General features: G+C 45.0%; 1 protein-coding gene across 1 annotated transcript in view; it reads left to right on the top strand.

Moving 5' to 3' along the window:
- creb3l1 (cAMP responsive element binding protein 3-like 1) overlaps positions 1-27,576 on the top strand; it is a 76,550-nt gene that overhangs the window by 36,644 nt on the left and 12,330 nt on the right. Inside the window, exons 4-9 of the mRNA XM_079495097.1 lie at positions 4,637-4,797; positions 6,972-7,053; positions 8,463-8,695; positions 10,138-10,284; positions 13,896-13,954; positions 19,133-19,201. Of these exons, the coding sequence (XP_079351223.1) occupies positions 4,637-4,797; positions 6,972-7,053; positions 8,463-8,695; positions 10,138-10,284; positions 13,896-13,954; positions 19,133-19,201 (751 nt within the window). The remainder of the gene's footprint in view (positions 1-4,636; positions 4,798-6,971; positions 7,054-8,462; positions 8,696-10,137; positions 10,285-13,895; positions 13,955-19,132; positions 19,202-27,576) is intronic.

Genomic DNA, 27,576 nt, shown 5'->3' with positions numbered 1-27,576 from the left:
CCGCGGTTTATCCAATATTAATTTATAATAAATTGAATTGACCCTAATCCACCCTAAACTGCGGTTCACCCGCGGCAACCGCGGCTAAATCCGCCACCCGCTGGTCTCTACATGCTATGCTGTACCATGCCATACTATGCTGTACCATACCATGCTATGCTGTACCATACCATGCTATGCTGTTCATAGCGCGGCACCGAGTGCCGTGCTATGAACTGTGGCACAAATCTTTGAATATATTCTTTCTCTTTCAGAGAACGTTTTTTAACTCAAATCTTTGCTTCTGAGGGGTTCCTGGAACAACAAAATGGGATAAAGTGCTATACCATTAACCTGGCTCCAGACCGTAGTTAGACCTTGCCCAGCTTCAGTCAGATAAGATCAGGCACATACCATACCACACCGCACCACACCGCACCACACCACACCACACCACACCACACCACACCACACCGCACCGCACCGCACCGCACCACACCACACCGCACCGCACCACACCGCACCACACCGCACCACACCACACCACACCACACCACACCACACCGCACCGCACCGCACCGCACCGCACCACACCACACCGCACCGCACCACACCGCACCACACCGCACCACACCACACCACACCACACCACACCGCACCACACCGCACCACACCGCACCACACCACACCACACCACACCATAGCGTGCCATATCATAGCGTGCTGTACCATAGTGTCCGTTACCATACCATAGCGTACCTAACAATATGTTGGACCTACGATACTGCGCCGTACCATATTAACATCAACAGACAACTATTGCTAGACTTTAGACTTCTTCATTTAGTAAAGCTTTTGACATTTCGATCCATATAGGGAATGTTTTCAGGTTGATCAAAGTAGCCTAAATAAAATAATTGGTCTGAGGAAACTCTACTATGAATTGATTTTTCTATATCCAGCTTTTAGTTACCGTCCAAACTTCGTCTTTTAAACGAACATTAAATTCCCATTGACAATGAACGGAGTCATAGTATCTGAGCAAATAAGCCACGGTGTCTATTTCACGTCGTGATGATGTACGATGATGAGAGCTCATAAGAACGGTGCACGGTGCCCATCCACGGTGTAACTTACTCTCTGGGGTCTTCTATTCATCGTCTGTTGGTCAGCAGCGTCTGGGATCAATTACCAAGTGCTGGTTAGCAGAAAGGGTGGCGGCTCCAATCAAGCTCCTGATCCTTAACGAGGACAAGAGGCTTAACGAGGGCTATGCCAACAGCAGGATGGCTTTTACGAGCAGAAAGCTCTCAGGGAGTAGCTTAGAGCTGTGCTTTTTGGACTTTTATTTTTTATTTTTCCGCCCAAGGCACAGCTGTATTCATCGGATAATTTTAAAAAGTTTGTGAAAAGGTTTTTTTTTAGTGGTGCAACCACTCCAAGGAACAGCAATGTCTATGTGACTATGTGTTAACCTATGTGACTATGTGACTATGAGTACCAGTAGGGGCAAAAGTGGTGCTGTTGTGCCAGAAACAGAGAGAGAGAGAGATAGTGTTGCACTGTTGCCTAGTGCTAATTACACAGAGAGAGAGAGGCCAATTTACATATCATTTTGGGGGTCCTTGACACGAAAATGTTTGAGAACTATACCAATTGTTTAGAATGCATTTGTAGAATCGGCCTCAGGTTAAAATATCTATTACTGTATTCCAATAATAACCCATTTTGGGGCGGGAACCCCTTTTGGTGTTTTAAACATTATGTTATAATTTAGCTATTGAAAAATAGCAGATATACAAGCTCATAGCGTGCCACTCGGTGGCGCGCTATGAGCTTGTATATCTGCTATTTTTGAAAGATCCCTGGAACAACATATTTTCAGACGGGGGTCTGAGGCCAAATACATATAATTCTGGGGGTCCTTGACATGAAATAGTTTGAGAACCACTGACATAGAAACATAGGTTTTTCAGTCCATTTAGAAGATTTTTTTCTGAAAATCCCAAGGAACATGACGCACCTATACAGTAAACCTGTCCCCCGGCACACCGTTTGGGAAACACCATATGGCTCCTTAGGGAGTTATAGGGAAGGTCCCTGCGGGTTCAGAAGAACCGTGGGATTTGAGATGAGACCAGATTTCTTTGGGCAGTGATGGCTCATCACTGGAGTGATGGCTGGAGTCGTCGTCGTCATCATCATTGTCATCAGCTGGCTCTGTGTTTCATCCGTCATTGAACTTGCTTTCTCACGCTACATTAGCCCCGCGATGAAACTAGCATTGACAGATATTGACTGAAGTGCAGACTATGGAGCTCATAGGGAGAGCAGCCTCTCGTCTCCTACGGCGTTTTTACGGTGATATTATTTTCCCCCCTTTTTGAAGAGGATTAGTTTAATGGGGTGAAGGATAATAAGACAAGCTATCCGCATGCACGCACGCACGCACGCACGCACGCACGCACGCACGCACGCACGCACACAGTACACACAGAATGGATACACACGTGCGCACAGCCGTAAACTTCAAAGCGATATACAAGCAGAGTGTTGCTAGGAAACAGTATATGAGTACCAGGAGGTGATAAAAGTGACATTAGCTGTTTAACAACACACACACACACACACACACACACACACACACACACACACACACACACACACACACACACACACACACACACACACACACACACACACACCACCATGTAATACATTTGCTCCCCCACTACGCTCCTTTCCTCCTCTCACCATGGGATGTGTGTGTGTGTGTGTGTGTGTGTGTGTGTGTGTGTGTGTGTGTGTGTGTGTGTGTGTGCACACGCGCATGTGTGCGCATGCACACGTGCATGTGTGCGCATGTGTGTGTGTCTGCGCACGTGTGTTAGTGTTCGAGATCAAAGTAGCTAGCTATCCTGGTGTTTATGTTTCGATTCCAAAATGGAAAAATGCTGACTCACTAAAATCCTCTCCTCTCCTCTCCTCTCCTCTCCTCTCCTCTCCTCTCCTCTCCTCTCCTCTCCTCTCCTCTCCTCTCCTCTCCTCTCCTCTCCTCTCCTCTCCTCTCCTCTCCTCTCCTCTCCTCTCCCCTCCCCTCCCCTCCTCTCCTCTCCCTCTCCCCTCTCCTCTCCTCTACCTGCACTTAAATCCCGTCTCCATTCTGCTCGTGGTCACAGCATTGTATTGAAAGCCCTCGCCATGCCTTTGTTTGTGGACGATGCTTATAATTATGGTCGCTGCCTCGCAGACACACCAACTGTTTCGCACTGTTGTCCTCGTGCTCTTAAATGTCCAGCAGGAACCACAGAGAACACCGGTGCCAGATGTTAACATCTTTTTTTTTTTTTATAGTTTAGTTTAGTTCACATAAGACCTGAGGGCTGATTCCACAAAATGCTTTTTAAATCAGCAGTTAAAAGATTCTTTCAAAAATAGCCTGTTTTTTAATGGAGTTAAAGACCAGGCCTGGTGGGGAGGGGGGGGGGGGGGGGGTTCAAGAACTTGGGGTCATGATCAATACTTTCCACACAAGCATCTGTTGTTCAGCACGGCTGCAGTCAACAAGCACAGTGAAAACGAAGTTCACTTTTTGTTTTACTGCTCTAAATACGATGACATAAGGGATATTCTGGTTAATAAGATGTCTTCTATATGTGGGGATTTCCTAGATTTAAATGACTATGTAAAAATGGAGATGTGTTTTGCCAAAGGGACTTTTGTTGTAGCAGATTTTATCTGTCAAGCTTGGGAAAGAAGGCAGAGTACTCTGTATACATCTGAGGTGTAATATAATGAATTATGTAATGTAAACATGCTGTAAATGCATAAATGATGTAATGTAAAACATGCTGTAATTGCAACTGTGAAATGGTGTCTTATAAACCCATGAGGGTTGGGCACAAGGTGTGCATGACACGAAAATAAATAAACAATCATCATCACAGTCTTAAAGCTGCGACCATAGAGCTATAATATAATCTAGAGAACGGATTGAGGAGCGATAGCCCCGCCCCCCTCGCTATTCACTTCAATGGAAGTTGCTCAGTGGCGTTTCGAAGCCACGACGAGACGACAAAGTCTTCCGGGTAGAACCCCTCGAACGTTGATATGATTGGTTGGCTCCTATCATATAGTACCCCTTCCGCCGAGCAACACCATGGCTTTTCGGCGCGCGTTTGCATGCACACACGAGCCCCGCATATGCACACTTAAAATAGGACTGGATCTATAAGTGCGTTTGTGCGTGTACGCGTAAACGCGAGCTGAAAAGCCTGGTGTAGCTCAGCCGTAACTGAATCACAGTTATTCCTACAGATATATAAGAAAATATAAGAAAATGCTTTAGTCTTTTTTTTTAGCCCCTCCTATGCCCAGCTTTGTGTGTTTGTGTGTACCCCATAGTGATGATTTGATTGGCTGAGCACGGAATGCGAGGATAAAAAAGCGAGGACGCCAAAAGTGATTGCCCGGAACATGATGTATGATGATGAGAGAGTGTCTCTCACTTCACACGATTTTTATTTTACAAATGCCTTTTAATTTCTGTGATGCATACTGATAGAGAGTGCTTGTAAATATCACGTGAACGTCCGTAATGAAATAAATGTAACATCTCAGTACTCTTCTGTCCCCCCTACCTTTCTCTCTCTGTCAGAGTTCGAGTGGGGTTTCAGTCAGGACCTGTCGTCCATCTTGGTGAAGGAGGAGGAGCCGGACGCCGGACGGCGGTTAGACCCGCCCCCTCCGGACGGGCCGCCGCTAGTGTTAAGCCCCGCCCCCATGCACAGAGGAGGAGGAGGAGTCATGTTGCACACGGTGAGTTCAGAGAACCAATAAGTTGTCCCCATTTTGCTATGGAATCTCCCAAGCCCACAACATGGCTATTAACCCATTCTCGGGGCGAGAACCCCTTTTGGTGTTAGCATTATGTTATGCTTTAGCTATTGAAAAATAGCAGATCTACAAGCTCATAGCACGGCACCGAGTGCCGCGCTACGAGCTTGTAGGTCTGCTATTTTTGAAAAATCGAAGAACGACTGACATAGAAACAGCTTTTTCAGAAAACTGTCAGGATATAGAAGACATTTTTAGAATCTGATCTCAGGTCAAATTGGGGGCTAAATAAACGTCATAGGCTAATGGGAAACGGCTCATTCCAATGACCGTAGTACCACCGAGCATAGTCCAGAAAGGTGGTTGTTGACCCTAGCTGGGCTTGAATGGGCCGACTCAGCATTTTCGGAGACTGAATTGAAGTACGGCCCTTCCAGCGGACTGACAACAGCTGCATGCACGAGAGAGCTCCGTGAGTTTCCTTCATGGCCTGCATGCGCTTTGTACTGACCATGAAAAACCTGAGTAAACTGACAATGGACATACAAACCGACGTACAAACCCAAAGAGTCCACAGTGTACCAGCCAGGCTCTCCAGCCTCGCTTGCTCAGCCTTAAGCCATTTTGGGCGGGAACCCCTTTTGGTGTTTTAAACATTATGTTATAATTTAGCTATTGGAAAAATAGCAGATCTACAAGCTCATAGCGCGCCACCGAGTGGCGCGCTATGAGCTTGTAGATCTGCTATTTTTGAAAAATCGTGAAAATGTGGCACAAATCTTTGAATATAATAATAATAATAATAATATCTGGGATTTATATAGCGCTTTTCATGACACTCAAAGACGCTTTACATGTGTTGGGGCCAGGGGGGGAACAAGAAAAAAGACTTTATTAGAAGAAAAAAAAACAATTATAAGAATAAAACCAATAAAACAGTGCATATAACAAGTTTTAAAAACACATCAGCTTGGAAATGCTGATGTACAGTATATATATTCTTTCAGAGCGAAAGTTTTTTTTTATTTCGACGTCAGGCCTAAATGGGTTAAGTGCTAGTTTCTAAAAGTCTATCTCGGCTCCACACATTGTCAGCCGTGTCTTCCAAAGGAGCAATCAACTCGGGCCAAATGAATCACCCCATGAGTATTCCACCACAATAGTCAGAATGATTGTCTTTGCTCTGGCAGAGAGCTGTAAGTTAGTCTTTGTCTGCCCACATCTACAAAACCATAGATTCCTCAAGCTGTCATAACTTGTTCTTCGCCATAGTAATTCTTTCCTAAGCTTAGCTCACGGTCATATCTTCTAGCCTATTCATGAATTCAGATTTTGCAGAATGTGCGTTGTGTTTCTTAGTTTTCCAGCTTCCCAGTGAATTCTCGCTCATTCTCTTAAAGGACCACTTCACCACTTTTCAACCTATCTTCATATAATAGGTCCTCACTAATAATGGCATGATTTTTTTCTACTCAGTCTGTGTCTCATAGGAGGGCTGTGGGCAGTTTAGAAACCGTCTTCCAGTGACATCATCATTAGGCAGATTTCTTTTTTAAACAAGATTTTTTTACAAAAATGTTTAGATTTTCATTATCGTGAGAACGATGGCTTCCATTTTCGCATTGCAACTTTTCAGGACTAGAAAGCCTGCAGTTTCTATTAGCTTGTATTCCCCATCGATGATGTCACTGGAAGACGGTTTCTGAACTGCCCACAGCCCTCCTATGAGACACAGACCGAGTAAAAAAAGATTGCGCCATTTTTTCATGATTATTAGTGAGGACCTATTATATGAAGATAGGTTGAAAAGTGGTGAAGTGGTCCTTTAACTAGCATTCTTCTTGCCTGTGTTGTTGAATCAAGCAGCAATGCACAAAACACAGTGCTGTAGCACTGGCGTGCCATGGTCGTATAGCTGCAGCACACCAGTACCAATATCGCAGAACCTCGAGTGTATCACTAATACAGTTTCATCGTCAATGTTTACCATTGGTATATATGCCAAGACGAGGATGACACGAAGCTATTCTAAATTGTTTATTCCGCAAAGAAGATAGTTCCCCTCCATTCCTTTCTCTTATCTAGCACGTCCAACATTTATTGTGTTGCTTATTTCGCTAACGTTGTGTACTGGCACGTTTGTGTTGTTTGTCTAGGAGTGTAACCACGAAGATATGAAGCCGGTAGCCATCAAAGACGAGCCCCGAGAGATGGGACAGTACCTTAGCCTGCCTAATGGTACTAAAGCACACGCATACACACACACACATGCACACGCATACACACGCATACACACGCATACACACACACACGCGCGCACACGCATCACATCCCATCAGCAAATGCACACACCAAATACACATGTACGGTAGATCAAGCACGCATGTACGCATGCAGCCACTTGCAATGCACGCAAACATGCATAAATATATTTTCATTCACAAGCACAATCATACACACGCACGCACGCACTGACACACCACACCATTTCAGCAATTTGTTTGTGTGTGCGTGCGTGAGTGCGTGTGTGTGTTGCGTGTGCTTGCGTGCGTGCGTGCGTGCGTGCGTGTGCGTGCGTGCGTGCGTGCGTGTGTGTGTGAGAGAGAGAAAGCGAGTGATGAGTGTGTTACTGTCAGTTGGTCAGAGATTCCAAAATGCTCCACCTGCGTCACTGTGACTCACTCTTGTTAGTCGTCACACACGGTTATACGCAGACATCATACACACACACACACACACACACACACACACACACACACACACACACACACACACACACACACACACACACACACACACATACACACACACACACACACACACACACGCGCGCACACACACACACACCGATGTTAGATTATGATGTCTCTCCTGGCTCTTGTAACGGGGCTGAACGCCTCTGCGTCTGTTCCTGAGCTGCGTCAGAAGCCATGTGTGATTTATCTATGTTGTCACTCCGGTGTGAACATATCGATCTATATGGCTAAATCGAAACAAACCAGGGCTGCAACTATATCTATTCTTTTCTCAGTGATTATTATCTATCGATTACTTTTTTCTGATTCATCGAAACATTTTTTTTTAGGGGCGCTGCCACGCTAGCCCTTCCAATGCATGGCTTTCCGAAACGACGTCATGTGGCAGCCAAGTATATGGATTTTTTATGTTTTTTTTAGAGCGTAATAGCCAAGTCTATGAGGCGGCCAATTTCATATATGTTTGGGGGTCCTTGACATGATAACGTTTGGCATAGAAACATGGGGTTTTGTTATGGACAATGCAGAGTAATGAAAGCTGTGTAGTTTACCTTTCTGGGGTTGGGGTGGGGGGTGGGGGGGTCCTTTTTTTCCAGTTTTGTTTTTCTCAAATCATGATTCTGTAATTCTGTGTTTTGAATGATGACGTTTGCATTATCATTAACCGATTTTGGGCGGGAACCCCTTTTGGTGTTAGCATTATGTTATGCTTTAGCTATTGAAAAATAGCAAATCTACAAGCAAGACATAGAAACATAGCTTTTTCAGAAAACTGTCAGGATGTAGAAGACATTTTTAGAACCTGTGAAACTGTGACGTGACAATGAAGCCGATTCCGATCAAATCAATGAGCTATCGATTGACCGTTGTCCCCCCCCCCCCCCCTTCCAGACGACGGCCTCCAGCTGCCCCCCACGCCGCCCAGCAGCAGCCACGGCAGCGACAGCGACGGCTCGCTGCCCCCCTCCTCGCCCCACCTCCTCCACACCCCCACCTCGCCCCACCTCCTGCTGCCCCCCTCCTCCCCCCAGCAGCAGCAGCAGCATCAGAGGGCGGGGGGGCGCGCCTCCTCCGCCTCCTCCTCCGCCGCCATCTCCTCCTCGCCGCTCCTCACGGCGCCACACGTGAGTGGCTCCTCTCCTCTCCTCTCCTCTCCTCTCCTCTCCTCTCCTCTCCTCTCCTCTCCTCTCCTCTCCTCTCCTCTCCTCTCCTCTCCTTTCTCCTTTCTAATCAGCCCTTCGCTAAATCCCACCCCAAAAAGTGATTGTCCAATGCCAATCCAAATAGTTTATTCAGCAACTGTTGCTATGCAGGTCAAGCTTTCGCCACCTCATAGCTGTCAATGTTATTTTGCATGGCTGTGTTGTGCTTAACGTCGAGAAAGTTACAAGACTGACCCACCCAGGTGATGGCAATAATACTAATGACCGTAGTCTTACCGTGCAACATTCCTGTTGGGTGGTCGTTAAAAGTTGATTTCTCATTTCCTTGTATTTCTAGTTTATTTAAATAATGTCATGCACATCTGACCAGTGCATAACCTACTACAGGCCTGGTTGACTAGATTTAGAAGACATTGTGATGCTCTTGCTACTAAAATGATCGATTATTTACAGTATGGAGAAATCCCGTAATTTAACATGCATCTCTATGGAGGAGAAGTACAGCTTGCCCTGTCTCCTCGCTGCTAACGTGCCTATTGGACAAGGACGGGTTCGGGGAGGGGCTTAGCAAAGGGCTAATTGTCATACAAATAATTGCACAGGGCAGAAATAACATACATGTACTGTAGGCTATTTCATAATGTTATACTTAAAAAGTAGTGGGAATAGCTACTCTACGAACTTACAGCGCATCACGATTCAAGTTGTAAGATTGTAGATCTGCCGTTTCTGCTATTTTTTGAAAAAGTTTGTGAATGTATGAGCATTTTTCAACATAGAAATGATTATGACGATTATGCAAAAAAAAAAATGCAATCATCTCACGATTGTGACAGACCTAATACTCCTCAACTCTCCTGTTCTCTCCGCTGTCCTCTTAGTACAGGAAATCTATGGAAAATACAGGATCAACCTCTAACTAATTGCAAAAAAAACGAACTCAGCTGATTTTGCATCTTCAATATATCCTGAATAACAGAAAAAAGTTGCCTGGAATTGTCTGAGGGGAAGTTTTGAAAATGGCCTGTACAGTATGGCCACCATATCCAAAATATGCTGACATCATCACATTTTGGCAAGTTGCTATGGCCAAAGCTTGGAATGGATTCAGCATCATGAAAACCCCCTAGTTTCATATGTCACATGCTACTTAAAGCATAAGGAAATTTAGAAAATATTGCCTTATAATAGGATGTCAATGGTGGCCATACTGTACAGGCCATTTTCAACACTTTCCCCTCAGACAATTCCAGGCAACTTTTTTTCTGTTATTCAGGATATATTGAAGATGCAAAATCAGCTGAGTTTGTTTTTTTTGCAATTAGTTAGAGGTCAAATTACATTGGACTATCTCCTAACAAACGCGACTCCATTTTGACCATGGATCCTCCCTGTCTGTGCAGAAGCTGCAGGGCTCAGGACCACTGCTGTTGACGGAGGAGGAGAAGAGGACGCTGGTGGCCGAGGGATACCCGGTGCCCAACAAACTGCCTCTCACCAAGAGCGAAGAGAAGGCCCTGAAGAGGGTCCGGCGGAAGATCAAAAACAAGGTGCGCAGAACAAGGGGGTTCTCATTAACCCATTTTGACCTGAGATCAGATTCTAAAAATGTCTTCTACATCCTGACAGTTTTCTGAAAAAGCTATGTTTCTATGTCAGTCGTTCTTCGATTTTTCAAAAATAGCAGACCTACAAGCTCGTAGCGCGCCACTCGGTGGTCCAGGTCCAGGTGGTCCCTGGCTAAATGACGGGCGAGTTGGTAACCAAATGGACCCTTGTAGTTCTAGAAAATGTTACGCTCTCGAGAGTTAAGTTATTGTTAAACACCTGCATTACTTAAACACATTGTATGCCCACACAACACTTTAAAAAAACAAACAGGGTGCCGACGTTTTACTTTCATTTTTTTTTTACATATTTCTTTTTTATAAAAACATTTTCTTTTTTTTCTTTTTTTTTCTTCCACAGACGTCTTGGGCACCCCATACGGGAACTTCCCAGGACGTCTGTGGACGTCTTGGGCACACAATCTGTTTAAAGTACAAGAAGTCTACACAAATGTAGAACTCTCTTCTTACTGGCGCACTTAAGCCTCTCCAATAATCCAAAATGCTGCAGCTCGCCTGGTCTTCATTCAGCCAAAGTTCCGTCTCCCCCCCTTCTCCGCTCCCTCCATTGGCTCCCGGTCACAGAGTACAAAACTCTGATGCTAGCCTTCAAAGCAACGAAAGGTTTTGGCACCCCCATATCTTGCAAGTCTGATCGAACCCCACAACCCCTCCCACGCATTTAGATCAGCTAATGGAAGTACAACGCTCCACAGAGACCCAAACTCTTCTCCCTTCTGGCTCCAAAACTATGGATTGCACTTCCCACAGCAATCAGAACTGCAGACTCACTCCCAATCTCCCGCCGTAGTCTGAAAACTCACCTCTTCAGACTCCATCTTAGCCCATAGCACTTGCTGTAGCACTTTCCCTAGCCTCGACGACCTTACAGGCATATGCATAGGCTCAACTTATGTAACTTAAATAGCATTTTATGTAGACATAGGCATAGCACTCTAGTGTATACGCATAGTTTCATTTTACACTTAGTTTACGGACTTTTGTTCTTGCTTACTGTAAAGTCGCTCTGGATTAAGAGCGTCTGCCAAATGCCTAAATTATTGTTATTTTGATCAACGTTTGCTAGTCATCAGTCCTATGGTACCACATCAATACAGCATGGAATTGTGGACAAAATCCTCTCCAATGATAGCAAAATATAGTTTTGGGTCTGAGGTGGTGGTCCGTGGCTCAAACGTTGAATAATAATGGCCGTTGACATGGAAAAAGTTGGAAACCACTGGCGTGGACAAAGACAGGGATGGAAAAGTCTTGACGGATAAGAGAGGAAATAGCAATGCGCTTTAACCCATTTTGGGTGGGAACCCCTTTTGGTGTTTTAAGCATTGTTATGCTTTAGCTGTGGAAAAATAGCAGATCTAAAAAATAGCAGATCGCAGAAATAGCAGAAAAATAGCAGATCTACAAGCTCTACGAGCTTGCAGGTCTGCTCTACGAGCTTGTAGGTCTGCTATTTTTGAAAAATCGTGAAATTGTGGTGCAAATCTTTGAATAAATATTATTTTACAGTGAACATTTTTAACTCGAATCTTTGTTTCTGGGGGGGTCCCTCCCTGGAACAACATATCTTCAGATGGGGGTCGGCGGCCAATTACATATATTTTTGGTGGGTCCTTGACGTGACAAATGTTTGAGAACGACTGACATAGAAACATGAATGAAATAAAACTCCTTGAACCTTGATGAGGTTTTTCAGAAGGCATTTAGAAGACATTTGTAGAATCGTTCCCAGGTCTAAATGGGTTTAACCCATTTTGGGCGGGAACCCCTTTTGGTGTTAGCATTACGTTATGCTTTAGCTATTGAAAAATAGCAGATCTACAAGCTCATAGCGCGCCACCGAGTGGCGCGCTACGAGCTTGTAGGTCTGCTACTTTTGAAAAATCTAAGAACGACTGACATAGAAACATAGCTTTTTCAGAAAACTGTCAGGATGTAGAAGACATTTTTAGAATCTGATCTCAGGTCTAAATGGGTTTAATGTGCCGTCAGAGGATAAGCTGAAGAGATGCAGGGAGGCTGGTTTGAGGCGGTAAAGGTGCGCGCCGGCGCGCGGTACTTCAGGCGTCACGCTCCTGTCCCCACTCTCCCGGGCTGTGCTTTTTTTACACAGACATTGATTCGGCTCCGTAACGACCTCCGCTGCCGGCTCAAAGGGCGGCACAACAATGGCCCCCCATTCTGTCACTGTCCATAGCTTTTAATGCAGTGCGGCCGAGGCTGTGTAAAAGGGGCTTAACACATTTAGGCCTGACGTCGACATTTAAAAAATATCTTCAAAATCCTGACAGTTTTCTGAAATACCTCATGTTTCTATATCAGTGGTGCTCAATATTTCATGTCAAGGACCCCAAAAATGATATGTAATATGCCTCCGACCCCCCCATCTGAAAATATGTTGTTCCAGGGACCCCAACCCAGAAGCAAAGAATTGAGTTAAAATGTTCACTCTGTAACAATTCAAAGATTTGAGTCACATTTTCACGATTTTTCAAAAATAGCAGACCTACAAGCTCGTGGCGCGCCACTCGGTGGCGCGCTATGAGCTTGTAGATCTGCTATTTTTCAATAGCTAAAGCATAACATAATGCTAACACCAAAAGGGGTTCCCGTCCAGAATGGCTTAATATGACTCACTGTGTACTAGACATCACTGAAGGACCGTTTTTCCGAAGCGTAATGTGGCTTTTTTTGGTAGGAAGCCATTGGATTCCGTTATTATAATATTGCTTGATATTCTGTATAGGTAATCCAACGCGGTAAAATGTTATTGGGCCTCTATTATTACTTGTTTTGGTCAAAGTTACATTGTCATTGCATTTTAATGCATGATAAAGCTTTTTAAAGCACAGGTCTCTTCAACATTGAGTTTGGTAATATAAGATTTTAAGAACATTTTAATGCAAAAATCTAAAGATAAGGAAAGTGGTCTGTGTCTATGTATTATTATATGGCCGACCTGTGAATAGAATAGCCAATGTATACTGAAGATAAAATAGTCCTTTTAAAGAGCTCTACTTAAAGATGCAGACAGGCATTTTAAATCATGTGTCAAACATGGAATAGAACAACATTTTCAAATTGTATGAGTTCTAATATGATTCTGCAGTTTACCGGTATATTCTGGACGGGAACCCCTTTTGGTGTTTTAAGCATTATGTTATACTTTAGCTATTGAAAAATAGCAGATCTACAAGCTCGTAGCTACGAGCTATTTTTGAAAAATCGTGAAAATGTGGCGTATATCTTTGAATATATATTCTTTCAGAGTGAACGTTTTTAACTCAAATCTTTGCTTCTGGGAGGGGGAGGTCCCTGGAACAACATATTTTCAGATGGGAGTCGGCGGCCAATTACATATCATTTTTGGGGTCCTTGACATGAAATATTGAGCACCACTGATACAGAAACATGAGGTTTTTCAGAAAATTGGTTTCCTGGCAAGGTTTACTGGTGTTCGCGGCTATAGGGTTAGCCTTTATCAGGGTGACTGTTGAGATGTTGTTTTCAACGTGTGTCTGTTCTTTCTCTAGATCTCGGCTCAGGAGAGTCGGCGGAAGAAGAAGGAGTACGTGGAATGTCTGGAGAAAAAGTAAGAGAAATTAGTCTTAATTTCTCTTAAAGTCCGTCTGTCCTCGCCTCCTAACCCTACTCCCTGTTTCATCCTTCACATTCAATTACTCTCTCTCTCTCTCTTCTCTTTCTCTCTGTCTTTCCCTGCTAAACCCGCCATTTTTTTTTACATGTGACCGAATACAGTGGTTTCAAATTCAGACACAAGGGGGCCATGGTCATTTTTCTTTTTTTTTTTTACATTATGAAACTACAGATTGTAAGCTTTCATATGATGTATTTTTAGTTTTATTAGTTATTCTATTTATAGTGACTCATAGCAATAGACTATGTGACAACCAGGTATAGTCTGGTGACCACCGGAGAGACGGGTGACAGCCGGAATGTAGACGGCACCCGGGTGAGCAGTATGGGTTAGCGCCCCAGCCTGTGTCCTCCGTGAGGAGGAAGCCCAACAAACCCTTGGTGAGGTCTTTAGGTCAGGAGGGCCATTATAATCCACCACTAGTCCTGAATGAAGTGCCTGGTGCTGGGAGTCTGGTGCAACGCACAGGTCTTGGGCCTGGTGAGAGCAGGAGTGGACCTGGTGAGACATAGGAGGGGCCCGGACAGGAGTCAACCCACAGAGCCTAGTCCTTCCGTGCGCCAGATCTGGTTCTCCCAGTCCTGACACGGATTGTGTGGCCTTGGTCTTGCCCTAATGGGACTGATCGAGGGTAGCTACTGGGGGCGTAAGTCAGGACTTGATCACCCCGGCTGCGTCACCTGAGTGAGGGGTATGATGTTCGAGAGACCCGAAACCCCGATGACCTTGGGATACATCACTGAGGATACGTCCCAGGTGCATCCATGCAATGTTTTTTTAAGTTATATTGTTCATTGAAATTGGAAAATATTTGAAGAAGATATGACTCTTTGAAACCTTTTATTAGAACAGGATTTCATCTTATTGGTGAAAGATAACACTTTATTAAACTAGGATTTGATCCTAGAGGGTGGAAACTGACCCTCAATTTTACTCCCTTCACACATCTACAAATGTACTCAAGTTCTCAAGTAGCAGTAAGTTAGTAACAGAGTGATTGACATTATCTTATGAAGTGAAAACTGTGTCTAGTAGCTATAGCCGCTCCTCTGCAGTAGCACACAATAAGTGGGTGGAAAAAGTACTCAATTGTTTTACTTAAGTAAAAGTACCAATACTGCAATTTAGAACTACTTCGTTACGGAAGTACGGAATTGAAAATGTACTTGATTAAAGGTACAAAGGTATTGGCATCAAAATGTACTTAAAGTACTAAAAGTAAAAGTACTCATTGAGCAGAATGTGTACAAAATCTATTGAAAATAGCAGATCTACAATTCGGCTATTTTCAAATGGCCGAAATGTATAGGGTTGAAGTGGTTAATGGATGTTTTCTAATCAAAATTAAAATCTCCAAAGTAACTAGTAACTAAAGTTTTCTAATAATTGTAGTGGAGTAAAAATACGAATTTTGGCTCTGAGATGTAGTGGAGTAGAAGTAAAAGTATTGGAAATTGGAAATACTCAAGTAAAGTGCAAATACCTCAAAATTGTACTTAAGTACAGTACTTAAGTAAAAGTACTTAGTTACTTTCCACCACTGCTTAGATAGCAGTATGTACTGCTATCTGGATGCAGTTGCCTCAATTAAATGACTCAACTTCTCCAGTCGAGGGGAACATCATGTGTCAGTTTAGTTGCATGGTGTGTAATATCCGTGCAACAGTTCTGGCAACTGTGTTTATTATGTTTCTATAAGGCTAGCCCTTTTCTTAGAACACGTTTAGAAAGTGCTTTTGGGTCCAAACTCAAAGGAATTGCCTAACAAAAGTGGACCCAAAATGGACCCATTTGACACTTAAAGTATTTTAAAATGCTTTGTGACTTCTAATTAGCTGTGAGAGTAAAACAAAAAGACTGGATTTGGATTGTGTATTTTTGGCTGGGGCGTTTCCTTCCTCTCCAGCGCTGTGCTTTGTACCTGCTGACCCCCAGAACCAGGTCCACTTCCAAACCGTGACCTTTTATGAATTGTTCTGCAACAACTTGTACTAGTACTTTCCAGACCTCCTTCCAGCTCTCTGTTTCCATCTCTCCACTCCACCCCCCCCCCCCCCCTCTCTCTCTCTCTCTCTCTGTGCGCTCACACCTTCTCTCCACTTTTTCCTCACTCTTCTTGTCTCCTTTAGCCTCGTCCTCTTCGCTCTCACCTCTCTTCCCCTCTTCATTCCTCTCTCTCTCTCTCTCTCTCTCTCTCTCTCTCTCTCTCTCTCTCTCTCTCTCTCTCTCTCTCTCTCTCTCAGCATCCCTCTTCCACTCTGTCCTTCATGATTCCCCCAGCATGGTGGTGGCTAACCTCCAACAACCTGCACAACACATGCTCCGTCAGGCCCGCAACCAACCGGACCCCTATAGAGCTAGGAGAGACAGAGAGAGAGGGAGGGAGGGAGGGAGGGAGAGAGAGCAGGGCTGCAACTATTCCGTCGCTGTCGGGCAGAACCCTCTTACCTCTTATTTTTTTCTTTTTCTTGTTTTGTCAATTAGCCCATTTTGACCTGAGATCAGATCCTAAAAATGTCTTCTACATCCTGACAGTTTTCTGAAAAAGCTATGTTTCTATGTCAGTCGTTCTTCGATTTTTCAAAAATAGCAGACCTACAAGCTCGTAGCGCGCCATGAACCCACGCATATCAAAGTATTACTCAGGGCTTCATAATACGCCTTTTGGCCAAACAGAACACTCTGAATTGAACAAGGTACATACAAGTAGAGAGAGAGAGAGAGGAGAGAGACGCACCTAGTATACTTCCCCTCCACCTCTCTTTCTCTATTCCGACCTCTGCTTTGTTTTCTACCTGCATTCTGACGTATCAGGACGGGAGATGAGCACAGGGATTAGGCCCCTGCTACAGCCGGGGGGCACGGCGGGGAGGAGGACGAGGCGACAAAAGCACAGAGCAGCTTGAGCGTATAAACACTAGCCTATTCAGACCTGAGGACCATCCTATACAAACGCCTTCTAAGTCCTGACAGTTTTCTGAAAAAAGCCTATGTTTCTATGTCAGTCGTTCTTCGATTTTTCAAAAATAGCAGACCTACAAGCTCGTAGCGCGCCAATATTACAAAATAATTATTTTCAAACGCGTCACATTATCGACGATTTTCTGTGTTTTTGCACAAACAACCTCATATGACCAGAATTGTTACTTTTCAATAGCTAAAGCATGACTATTTTTCAATAGCTAAAGCATGACATAATGCTAGCACCATAACATAATGCTAACACCATCTGAAAAAGCTGTTGTTTCTGTGTCAGTTGGTTCTCAAACATTTTCATGTCAAGGACCCCCAAAAATATATGTAATTGGCCCGCCGACCCCCATCTGAAAATATGCTGCCCCCCCCCCCCCCCCCCCCCGCGGCACCGAGTACCGTGCTATGAGCTTGTAGATCTGCTATTTTTCAATAGCTAATGTATAACGTAATGCTTAAAAAAACACCAAAAAGGGGTTCCCGCCCAAAATGGGCTAGAGGAGCGATTAGGAGGATTAGGAGTTCGGTGGCAGAGGCACAGAGTGGCAGGCAGGGTGACCCGGTGGATAATAGAAGCCGCTTGGATTACTCCCGAGACTTTGTCCCCTCTTCAAGCTCACCATGTCCGTCCATTACACTCTTTGGGTCCAAATCTCTCGCTCCTTCATGTGACTCATGTCCCTGTCTAGTGTCTTTTTGTTCTCCTTTTGCTTTCTCTCTGTGTTCCCACTCGTCCTCCGTCCTCTATATCCGTCCCTCCCTGTGGAGGACATCACACTCGAGTCTAGATGAGCTATTGATTCCTTATTGTCTTCTTTTTTCTTTCAACTTTGTTTTTATTCAGGGTTTACAGACACATTCAAATAATCCTTATTGTCTTTTTTAAAGAGTACAGAGGGGGTTATTGATCACGTACGGTTTCCGCCGCTGTCAAGTAAACCGTTATCGTCAAAACATGGTTACCTGGTTAGGGTAGGTACCCTCACAAAAAACATGCAGTAATCCTGGTCTCTAAACTGCCTCCCCCTGGCCAGCCGGGGCGCCTGATGGAGGGGAAAGGAACTGGTTGGAATAACGTGTTCCTTCCACGCGCTACGTCCAACCAGGGAAACTCCCCCCCTTGTTAGGTGTAAAGGAGCGACTTGGACACTCATGTATGAAGGAAACATGAGTTCAAGTTCGTTGCTCTCCCCAGGTTTGCGGAGGGTGTGTAGAGCCCAGGATCACATTAGATAATTGACACAGGGGTGAAAAATGGGTTACAAAATCGTGGGATAAAAATTATAAAAAGAAAAAAACATGGTTACCTATAATACCACATCAAGATTCAGTGCTTTAACCATGAACCCGGCGTCCCTATTCTGGGGGGCCGAACATTCGTTCAAAAAGAACAGATCTAAAAGCTGTAGCTTCTACACGGAAGGCTATTTTCGGTGAAGAGATTCTGTGTCGATGGAAAAACAGGAGGCGACGTAGGCTAGTAGACCCCTTGGAGACTCTGGTCAATAAAGGTTTAACCCATTCTGGGCGGGAACCCCTTTTGGTGTTTTAACTATAAGCATTATGTTATACTTTAGCTATTGAAAAATAGCAGATCTACAAGCTCATAGCGCGCCACCGAGTGGCGCGCTACGAGCTTGTAGGTCTGCTATTTTTGAAAAATCGTGAAAATTTGCTCCAGATCTAATTCCGATCATTTGATTCCGAGTATCTGCCGATACCCCCGATCTGATATTTATATTTTTACAGGGCACTTATGCCATATCACAATAGTACAATATCCAAAAATCACAGACAATATCCAGTCTAATATCATGATATGGATTTAATATTGATACTAGGAATGTCCCGATCATGTTTTTTTGCTCCCGATACGATTCCATCCGATCCGATTTGAAAATGACGTGGTCGGCCCCCGATTTCCGATCACGCGATCGGATCGGGACAACCCTAGTTTCTGACGCCACTGTCAAAATGTGGTTACCGGTATGTAAAAATACATGAACGTGAACCGTCCGTCATCATGACAGGATCGACGGGGGGGAACATACGATGTACTGAAAAGCGTGGCGCGTGCTAATCGCAAGGTGTGTGTGTGTGTGTGTGTGTGTGTGTGTGTGTGTGTGTGTTGTGTTTCAGGGTAGAGAGCTACACGTCAGAAAACAATGACCTGTGGAAGAAAGTAGAAACATTGGAGACGGCAAACAGGTGAGACGGCACACACGCACACACACACACACACACACACACACACACGCAGGCACACACACACACACACACACACACACACACACACACACACACACACACACACACACACACACACACACACACACACACACACACACACACACACACACACACACACACACACACAATCGACATGGAGGTCTACAAATAATTCTGTGTGATCACAATGTCGACGTCTCAAGCCGACTACCTGTGGCTCTCGTTAAATTGCACGCAATAAACAATCACTCATTTGTACATTTTTAAGCTAAAAAGGATTTCCTCCAGTCCAGATATGATGCCCTTTTTTTTAGACCAGAGACCTGACTCTGCTCCTATATCTGAGAAGCTCGCAGATCGGCATAGAGATTTGGTTTGTAAAAAAAAAAAAAAGGCCTAGTATAGACCCCTGGGGGACTCCGTGCCAATTAAGTATAGGGTTTAACCCATTCTGGGCGGGAACCCCTTTTGGTGTTTTAACTAAGCATTCTGTTATACTTTAGATATTGAAAAATAGCAGATCTACAAGCTCGTAGCGCGCCACTCGGTGGCGCGCTATGAGCTTGTAGGTCTGCTATTTTTGAAAAATCGTGAAAATGCGGCACAAATCTTTGAATATATATTCTTTCAGAGCGAACGTTTTTAACTCAAATCTTTGCTTCGGGGGTATTTTCAGATAGGGGTCGGCGGCCAAATACTTGAAAAAGGTTTAGCACCACTGACATGGAAACACAGGTTTTTCAGACGTCAGGCCTGAAGGGTTTAAGTGGTTATATAGGATGAATCACCCTGGTAACACAGTAATCTGGCTCCTACAAGACTCGAGTGCTTCAAGCCATGCTTGTCGTCGTTCCAATTAGCGGTATAAAGTGGAATAATTGTGCTCCTGCATGGTGACATTTCTGGGAAGACAAATTAACCCATTTAGGCCTAGCCTCGGAAACCCAGACGTTTTGTTTTCCAGGGAGAAAAAAAAAGTCTGGGTCTGAGTCCACTACAATTCGGCATAGAGTAGCGCAAACATCTCTCTCTCTGCTGATTTCTGATAGTCTGCACCTTTGTTAAATTGACACACACGCACACATGTACACACACACACTCCTCTCTCTCTCTGTCGCTCTACGTAATTAGTCTCATGTCGCGCAGCTGCGCATAGTTTCTCCCGGCGGATCCTGCCGGGAGCTGCCTATGCCATAAAAAGCATAGGTGAGTTCCAGGCTAATTTAGGCCTGGCGTCAAAATTTAAAAAAAGTTCGCTCTGAAAGAATATATACCTATTCAAAGATTTGTGCCGCATTTTTTACGATTTTTCAAAAATAACAGACCTACAAGTAACGGAATGCTTGAAACACCAAAAGGGGTTCCCGCCCAAAATGGGTTAAGTCTTTTTCATTAGCGCTCGCCACAAATCAGTGGTGTATGTAATCTAGTTTTTTTTTGCCTTAGAGAGTACACTGTGATGATTATTCCCGCACACACTCACACATTGCACCCGCACATATATGCGCATGCACGCTTTCGCTGAAAAGGCTACTGACTTTTCAACACAACATTTGGTGCTTCCCCACCCCCCCCCCCCCCCCACCCCCCCGCAGGCCCGTCCTCTTCCCTGTATACAGAAACGCTAGCTGGGAATGGTTAGCAGACTTTTCTTTTTCTTTTTAAGGATTTGTTTTTTTGGCTTTTTGCCTTTATTGATAGTTACAAGTGAAGATGGACACCGAGTGGCGCGCTACGAGCTTGTAAGTCTGCTATTTTTGAAAAATCGAAGAACGAATGACATAGAAACATAGCTTTTTCAGAAAACTGTCAGGATGTAGAAGACGTATGCTTGCGTGCAGAATAAATCGACTGGGTTTTTTTTTTCCCGGTGAAATATCATCACACGTGTCGCGCATCTTGTTGCATCCACACGCCACACTCTGTACTTCTGTAGCGCCTCCAGTGATGTCGAAATGTTGGCTGCTGCTGCTTTGCAGTTTTACTGTCAAACTGAAACACATTTCTTCAGTCAGTCAAAGTCAAACTTTATGGCCAAGTATTTCAAACCACATGAACTCTCTAGCGTCCCCTATTCTGGGGGGAATTTGTTTTTGTGTGGGCGAAAATAGATTGTTCCAGAACGAGACGTTCTCAAACTTTTTCATGTGAAGGGCACCCAAATTGTGTAATGTATTTGGCCGGCTGGCGGACACTGCATCTGAAAATGTTTTGTGCTGATTTATGTTAAAAACAATTCAAGATTTTCAGGATTATTTGGTTGTTTTAAGCATCATGTCATACTTGGCTGGCTGGAACAACATATTTTCAGATATCATTTTTGGGGTCCTTGACTGGCTTGACATGAAATTGTTTGAAAATCTCTGATATAGAAACATAGGGTTTTTCAGAAAACTGTCATGATTTAGAAGACATTTTCTGTGTGGAGTTTGCATGTTCTCCCCGTGTCTCCTAGGAGCAACTTGGACACTCAGGCATGAAGGAAGCATGAGTTCAAGTCCATTGCTCTCCCCAGGTTGGCGGAGGGTGTGTAGAGCCCAGGATCACATTAGATAATTGACACAGGGGTGATAAATGGGTTACAAAATCGTGGGATAAAAATGATTTAAAAAAAAAAGAAGACATTTTGTAGAATCTGGTCTCAGTCCTAAATGGGTTAACTACGGTACTTTTGCTGGGACCCCCAGGAACAACCCCCCCCCCCCCCTCCCCCCCCCCCCCCGCCAAAGGACCACTTTGAGAACCACTGCCCTATTCTATTCCCTAATCTGGGGGAGAGAACAAAAAACATCGGTGAAAAATCAAGATAGACAATCTAGAGAAGCTCACAATGCGATGAGAGATCTTCTATTTTGGACAAAAAATATTTAGTTACAGGGTAGAAAGTAGTTGATTGCGGTTGATCCTCACATGATCACAGCGAAAGAAATCACAGCGAGAAAAAAAAAAGATTCACGGAAGAACTATGAAAAGATTAACCCATTTAGACCTGCGGACGATTCTACAAATGCCTTCTAAATCAGTTTTCTGAAAACCCTCCGAAAGGAACCCCCAAAAATATATGTAATTGGCCGCCGACCCCCATCTGAAAATATGTTGTTCCAGGGACCCCCCCCCCCCCCCCCAGAAGCAAAGATTTGTGTTTAAAAACGTTCGCTCTGAAAGAATATATATTCAAAGATTTTTGCCACATTTTCGCCATTTTTCGAAAATAGCAGACCTACAAGCTCGTAGCGCGCCACTCGGTGGCGCGCTACGAGCTTGTAGATCTGCTATTTTTCAATAGCTAAATTATAACATAATGCTTAAAACACCAAAAAGGGGTTCCCGCCCAAAATTGATTAAATGACATGGAAAAAGAAATAGCTTCTACTTTGTGCGGTAAAGCTTTGCTGCACTCTTTTCCCAAGGATGGCGTGGGTTCGCATCGAACCGTAGCCCGTTTATCATTCTTTTGCCTTCTTCCTCTTGGCACTGCCAGACGCAGAGAAGTGGGCGTGCTGCTGGAATCCGACACCTCTCTGTGTCAGCGTGCCGCCATCTATCAGCCTAATGTGGTCCCCCGCGCTGAGACCAAACACTCATTTTATTTTCCTACTCCCTGTTATTATAATAACGTCAAATTACTCTGTGATTAACCTGAGGTGGGGGCTCCCCATAGCAGCCACCGTGTGTGTGTGTGTGTGTGTGTGTGTGTGTGTGTGTGTGTGTGTGTGTGTGCGTGTGTGTGTGTGTGTGTGTGTGTGTGTGTGTGTGTGTGTGTGTGTGTGTGTGTGTGTGTGTGTGTGTGTGTGTGTGTGTGTGTGTGTGTGTGTGTGTGTGTGTGTGTGTGTGCGCGTGTGTTCACTTCTGTATGTGAACCAGCTTCAGTCTTTCATTAAAGCTGAACGTTTTACAGTAGCTTTCATCATGGCAGGGAGGGTCCCACACACACACGCACAGACACACACACACACGCACACACGCACACACACACACACTCTCTCTCTCTCTCCACGGGGTGTGATTTGATTGTAGCTGGTCTATATGAAACGGCAAATTAAACCACCCACGGAGGAAAGCCATGAGGCAGCGAAAAAACCCAGGAACCGTGAGTCAGCCCCCGGGCGGACGGACGGACAGACGGACGGGCAGACAAACAGACAGACGGTCACACACGTCTCAGGGGTAGAGCTGTAGTTTCCGTCTTTAAAAGAAAAGTGGGAGGTCTGCTGGGAGGAAAGGACGAGTGGGCAATCCATTTGTTTTTCCTTTTACTGAGACACACGGCAGGAGGAAAGCCCATAGGAGGCACAGGGGAGGAAGCCACTGTGCCTACGGGTCACGGACAGCTCCACTCTGGAGACCATCGTAGAAGACGGGCAGCTGTGGCTCAGGAGGTAGAGCAGGTCGTCCAATGATCCCTGGGTCGGCGGTTCGAATCCCGGCTCCTCCTGTCCACATGTCGAAGTGTCCTTGGGCAAGACACTGAACCCTACATTGCCTCCAATGAGTCGGTCGGTGTGAGCTCGCCACCATTGGTGTGTGAATGTGGGAAGTGAGGACGCTGGCGTCGACTGTTCGCCGCTTCACCTCCCAATGTATGAATGAATGAACCATTGTAAAGCGCTTTGAGCACTTGGAAAAGCGCTATAAAAATGCAAATGGTTTGGTTTTGGTTTTGTGCAATCTGGGAACCCATCGGCAAAAACAAAACAAAACAGCACCCTCTGCTGTTTGTTTCTACTGGGGGCGTGGCCCCAGTGGAATGTGTATAACAGGATGTTTTGGCCCATTTGGCCCCGACCTCAGCCCTCCACTTCCTGTGGTGCGCCTGTGTTTTCATTCCCCACTATCAACAGTGTATTACACATTCTGAATGGCTTTGCGGACAGATTCGGTAGCGCAGCACAGAATCTGTTCTTGAGAGATTAGGGTTTTGTGTGGTTTGGTGTGGTTTGGTTTGGTGTGGTGTAGTTTGGTTTGGTGTGGTTTGGTTTGGTGTGGTGTAGCATGGTTTGGTGTGGTGTAGCATGGTTTGGTGTGGTGTAGTTTGGTTTGGTGTGGTTTGGGAAAGCAATTACATTTCATCATCATTTTCCAACATGGTCCTTAAAGGGACACTTCACCCTTTTTAGCAAAAATAATATATGTTAATGACGTTTAGAAGATTTAGAACACTTTCCTGGGGGTCTTTATGTGGTTTTAGATATTTTAGATTTCAGCGGTGTCCATGATGTCACGGACACTGGGGCTCACTTACTTCCTGGACTACATGTTGTCTCAGTAAGACAGCACCCCCGTATCCATCCACAAGGAGGAGCAGTGCACCAAAGCATTATGGGAATTGTAGTCCAGGAAGGAAAGAAGTGAGCCCAGTATCTGTGACATCATGGACACTGCTATAATCTAAAACATCTAAAACCACATATTACACACATGAAGACCCCCCACGAAAGTGTTCTAAATCTTCTAAACGTCACTGACATGTCCCCTTTTAATGCATGGTGTGTAGCACCAAAACCAACAGGCTTTGAGCTGTAGGTGCGTATGCTAGGCTCCCCGCTGTTAAGCCCGCTTTAAATTTCAGTTCACTGCAAGTGTCGACTCGCACACCAAAAAAAATGACAGATCCACAAGATCCAAGAGCCTTTTCTATCTGCTGTTTTTGGCCGGCAGCACCCATCCTGCAGCACCCTAAACCAGGCCGTTAAGATGTGGGGATTACTCTCAACCTTTTGGGGGCTTTTGAGAGGCTCCTGTCAGAAGCATTCCGACCCCCCCCCCCCCCCCTCCTTCACTTCCCTCGTCTTTATTTACGACTAGTCTGTGATCTGCTGTGATGTGAAATGCACAGCGTGCGTTCATGGCTCTTCCGCGTGCTGCTGCTGTTAGGGGGGGGGAGGGTCTGGACGGGGGGGGGTCTGGACTTGAGGCCCCCGTTTCTTTTTTTGAGTCGTCTGCTAGAAAAGGAAACACTGGCAAATCATTACCGTCCGCCGGTTGAGCGAGACGGGGGTGCAAATGACTGCAGCTGTGAGTAACACTGTGTGTAGACTACTACTGTGTGTGTGTGTGTGTGTTTGTGTGCGCGTGCGTGTGGCTGATGTAATCTATATGTCATCATACTACAACTACTGTGGAATCACACACACTTTTCCATTTGTGAAGGCTGACCCCCAACCACACGCACGCACGCACGCACGCACGCACGCACGCACGCACGCACGCACACACACACACACACACACACACACACACACACACACACACACACACACACACACACACACACACACACACACACACAATTATGCATTCCCCAAGAATGCATAATTTCCATAGTAGCTTATCTATCAATCTGATTACTGATTATTCCAGATTGTAAAAATGTCATTTTACAATGACATTTTGTCGTTTTATTTTTTTCTTTTCTTTTCCAGTTCGTTGGTTCCAGTTCACCAAAACAATGCAGATATTCCATTGTCTCATCCCCCCCCCACCCCCTCTAACCATGAAATGACTAGTTTAAATGGATTACTTTAGGCTTTAGTTCTACTTCTAATTCAAACCCACATGTTAGATGCGGAGGCTGCTTTATTCGTCCAAGGCAGTGATCTGGTCTAGAGAAATTACCAGACTGAAATTAAACCTGTCAACGCTAACTCTGACCCTAATTCTACCCTGACGACTTCACTTAAAACAAACCATTTTCCTAATGAGCACCATAGAATGACCCTCGCACGTGACCGCCCTTTTCTCTAATTCTCCTGGGGATCTTCGAGCGAACGCACGCACACACATTTTGACTGTGTGCCATAACATTGCTGTAGCCAGTATATTTTTAAAGCTTAATAACTTCAACAGTAAATCATTGTGGGTTTTTACATCAAAGCGCTGTCTTTGTGTGTGTGTGTGCGCGTGTGTGTGTGCGTGCGTGCGTGTTCATGCGTGCATGCGTGTGTGTGTGTGTGTGTGTGGTTAGGCTGGGTCAATATTGTGTCATATAAAGTTATTACAGCTGTCAACCCAGTGTCTGGGTATTGTTACTGTGGTTAGTCTGAGAGAGAGAGAGAGAGAGAGAGAGAGAGAGAGAGAGAGAGAGAGATTGAATTGAATTGAGAGAGAGGGGGGGGAGGGAGAGAGAGAGAGAGAGAGAGAGGGGGGAGAGAGAGAGAGAGAGATTGAATTGAATTGAGGGAGAGAGGGGGGGGAGGGAGAGAGAGAGAGAGAGAGAGAGAGAGAGGGGGGGGTGGGGGAGGTTATTCACACACTAAGTCATTTTAACACTCAAACACAGATCTGCTGGGGTTTTTTTGTATTATTATTCTTTTGCTATTTTTTGAATAATGTTTTTCCTTGGGGGGGGTGGTGAGGTGGAAAAGTCTGCCCGTATAATGACATGCGCGATTCAGCGACGCGAGGGTCTCTGAGGTTAATGAATGACGGGGCTAATTGCCTACGCTCTATTCCGGTCCCAACGTCTGTTTCACGGTCACATCTACTACGCTGACACCCACACCCCCTGCTCCTGTGGGGGGGCCGTGGGGACGAATACGTTGAAGCCATTTTCAGATCTTTCACCACATGATATGAACCTCCTCTCTAGTCGCGAGGCCTATTCTGGGCATAATCATAATGGGTGAGTGAGTCTGTGACGACCCTGAGGTTGTCTGTGTTTCCAGACTGATTGGAGGGGGCAGAGTGTGTCATCAGAGGAGATCTAACCCACCTGGTTTGGTTTTCCCCCTCCTCTTTATAACAGGCAGGCTGCAGGGCCAGTCTCTCTCTCTCTCTCTCACCATTTAGCTATATTATAGACCATCTACATACAACAACAGGGGTTCTCAACGTTACTGTCTGGGGACCCCCCGGACATGCTTTGGCCATGTCTCGCGACCCCCGCCCCGCTCCCCCCTCCCCACCACCAATACAAACTGACTGCAAAAATAACCTTCATTAGAGAAATATAGAGAGAATATAGAGAAAATATATCATAAATTAATAAAGTTTATGCATGTACTTTATGTGCATTTTCCAGCCATTCAGTTGCAATTTTATTTATTTATTTTTTAAATGTTTTTTTGTGGCTTTTGCCTTTATTTTATATATATATCTTTTTTTATGGAGGGACAGACTGTAGGCTGACAGGAAATGGGGAGAGAGATGGGGGGGAAGACATGCAGTAAAGGCCGTCGGGATCGAACCCGCGGCACACTGCCAGACTGGATTACCAGCCAAGGTGTCTGGACCACTGAGCCATGGCCCAGGCTATTCTTTTTTTTTTTTAATATAATTTGGGGACCCCCCAAAATAATTTGGCGGCCCCCCGAGTCGCGACCCACGGGTTGAGAACCCCTGATCTACAACAAACA

This window comes from Electrona antarctica, assembly GCF_951216825.1.
Source record: "Electrona antarctica genome assembly, chromosome: 24".
Lineage (NCBI taxonomy): Eukaryota > Metazoa > Chordata > Actinopteri > Myctophiformes > Myctophidae > Electrona > Electrona antarctica.
Note: the sequence above shows the minus strand (reverse complement) of the source record. Positions and strands in the feature narration are given on the sequence as shown.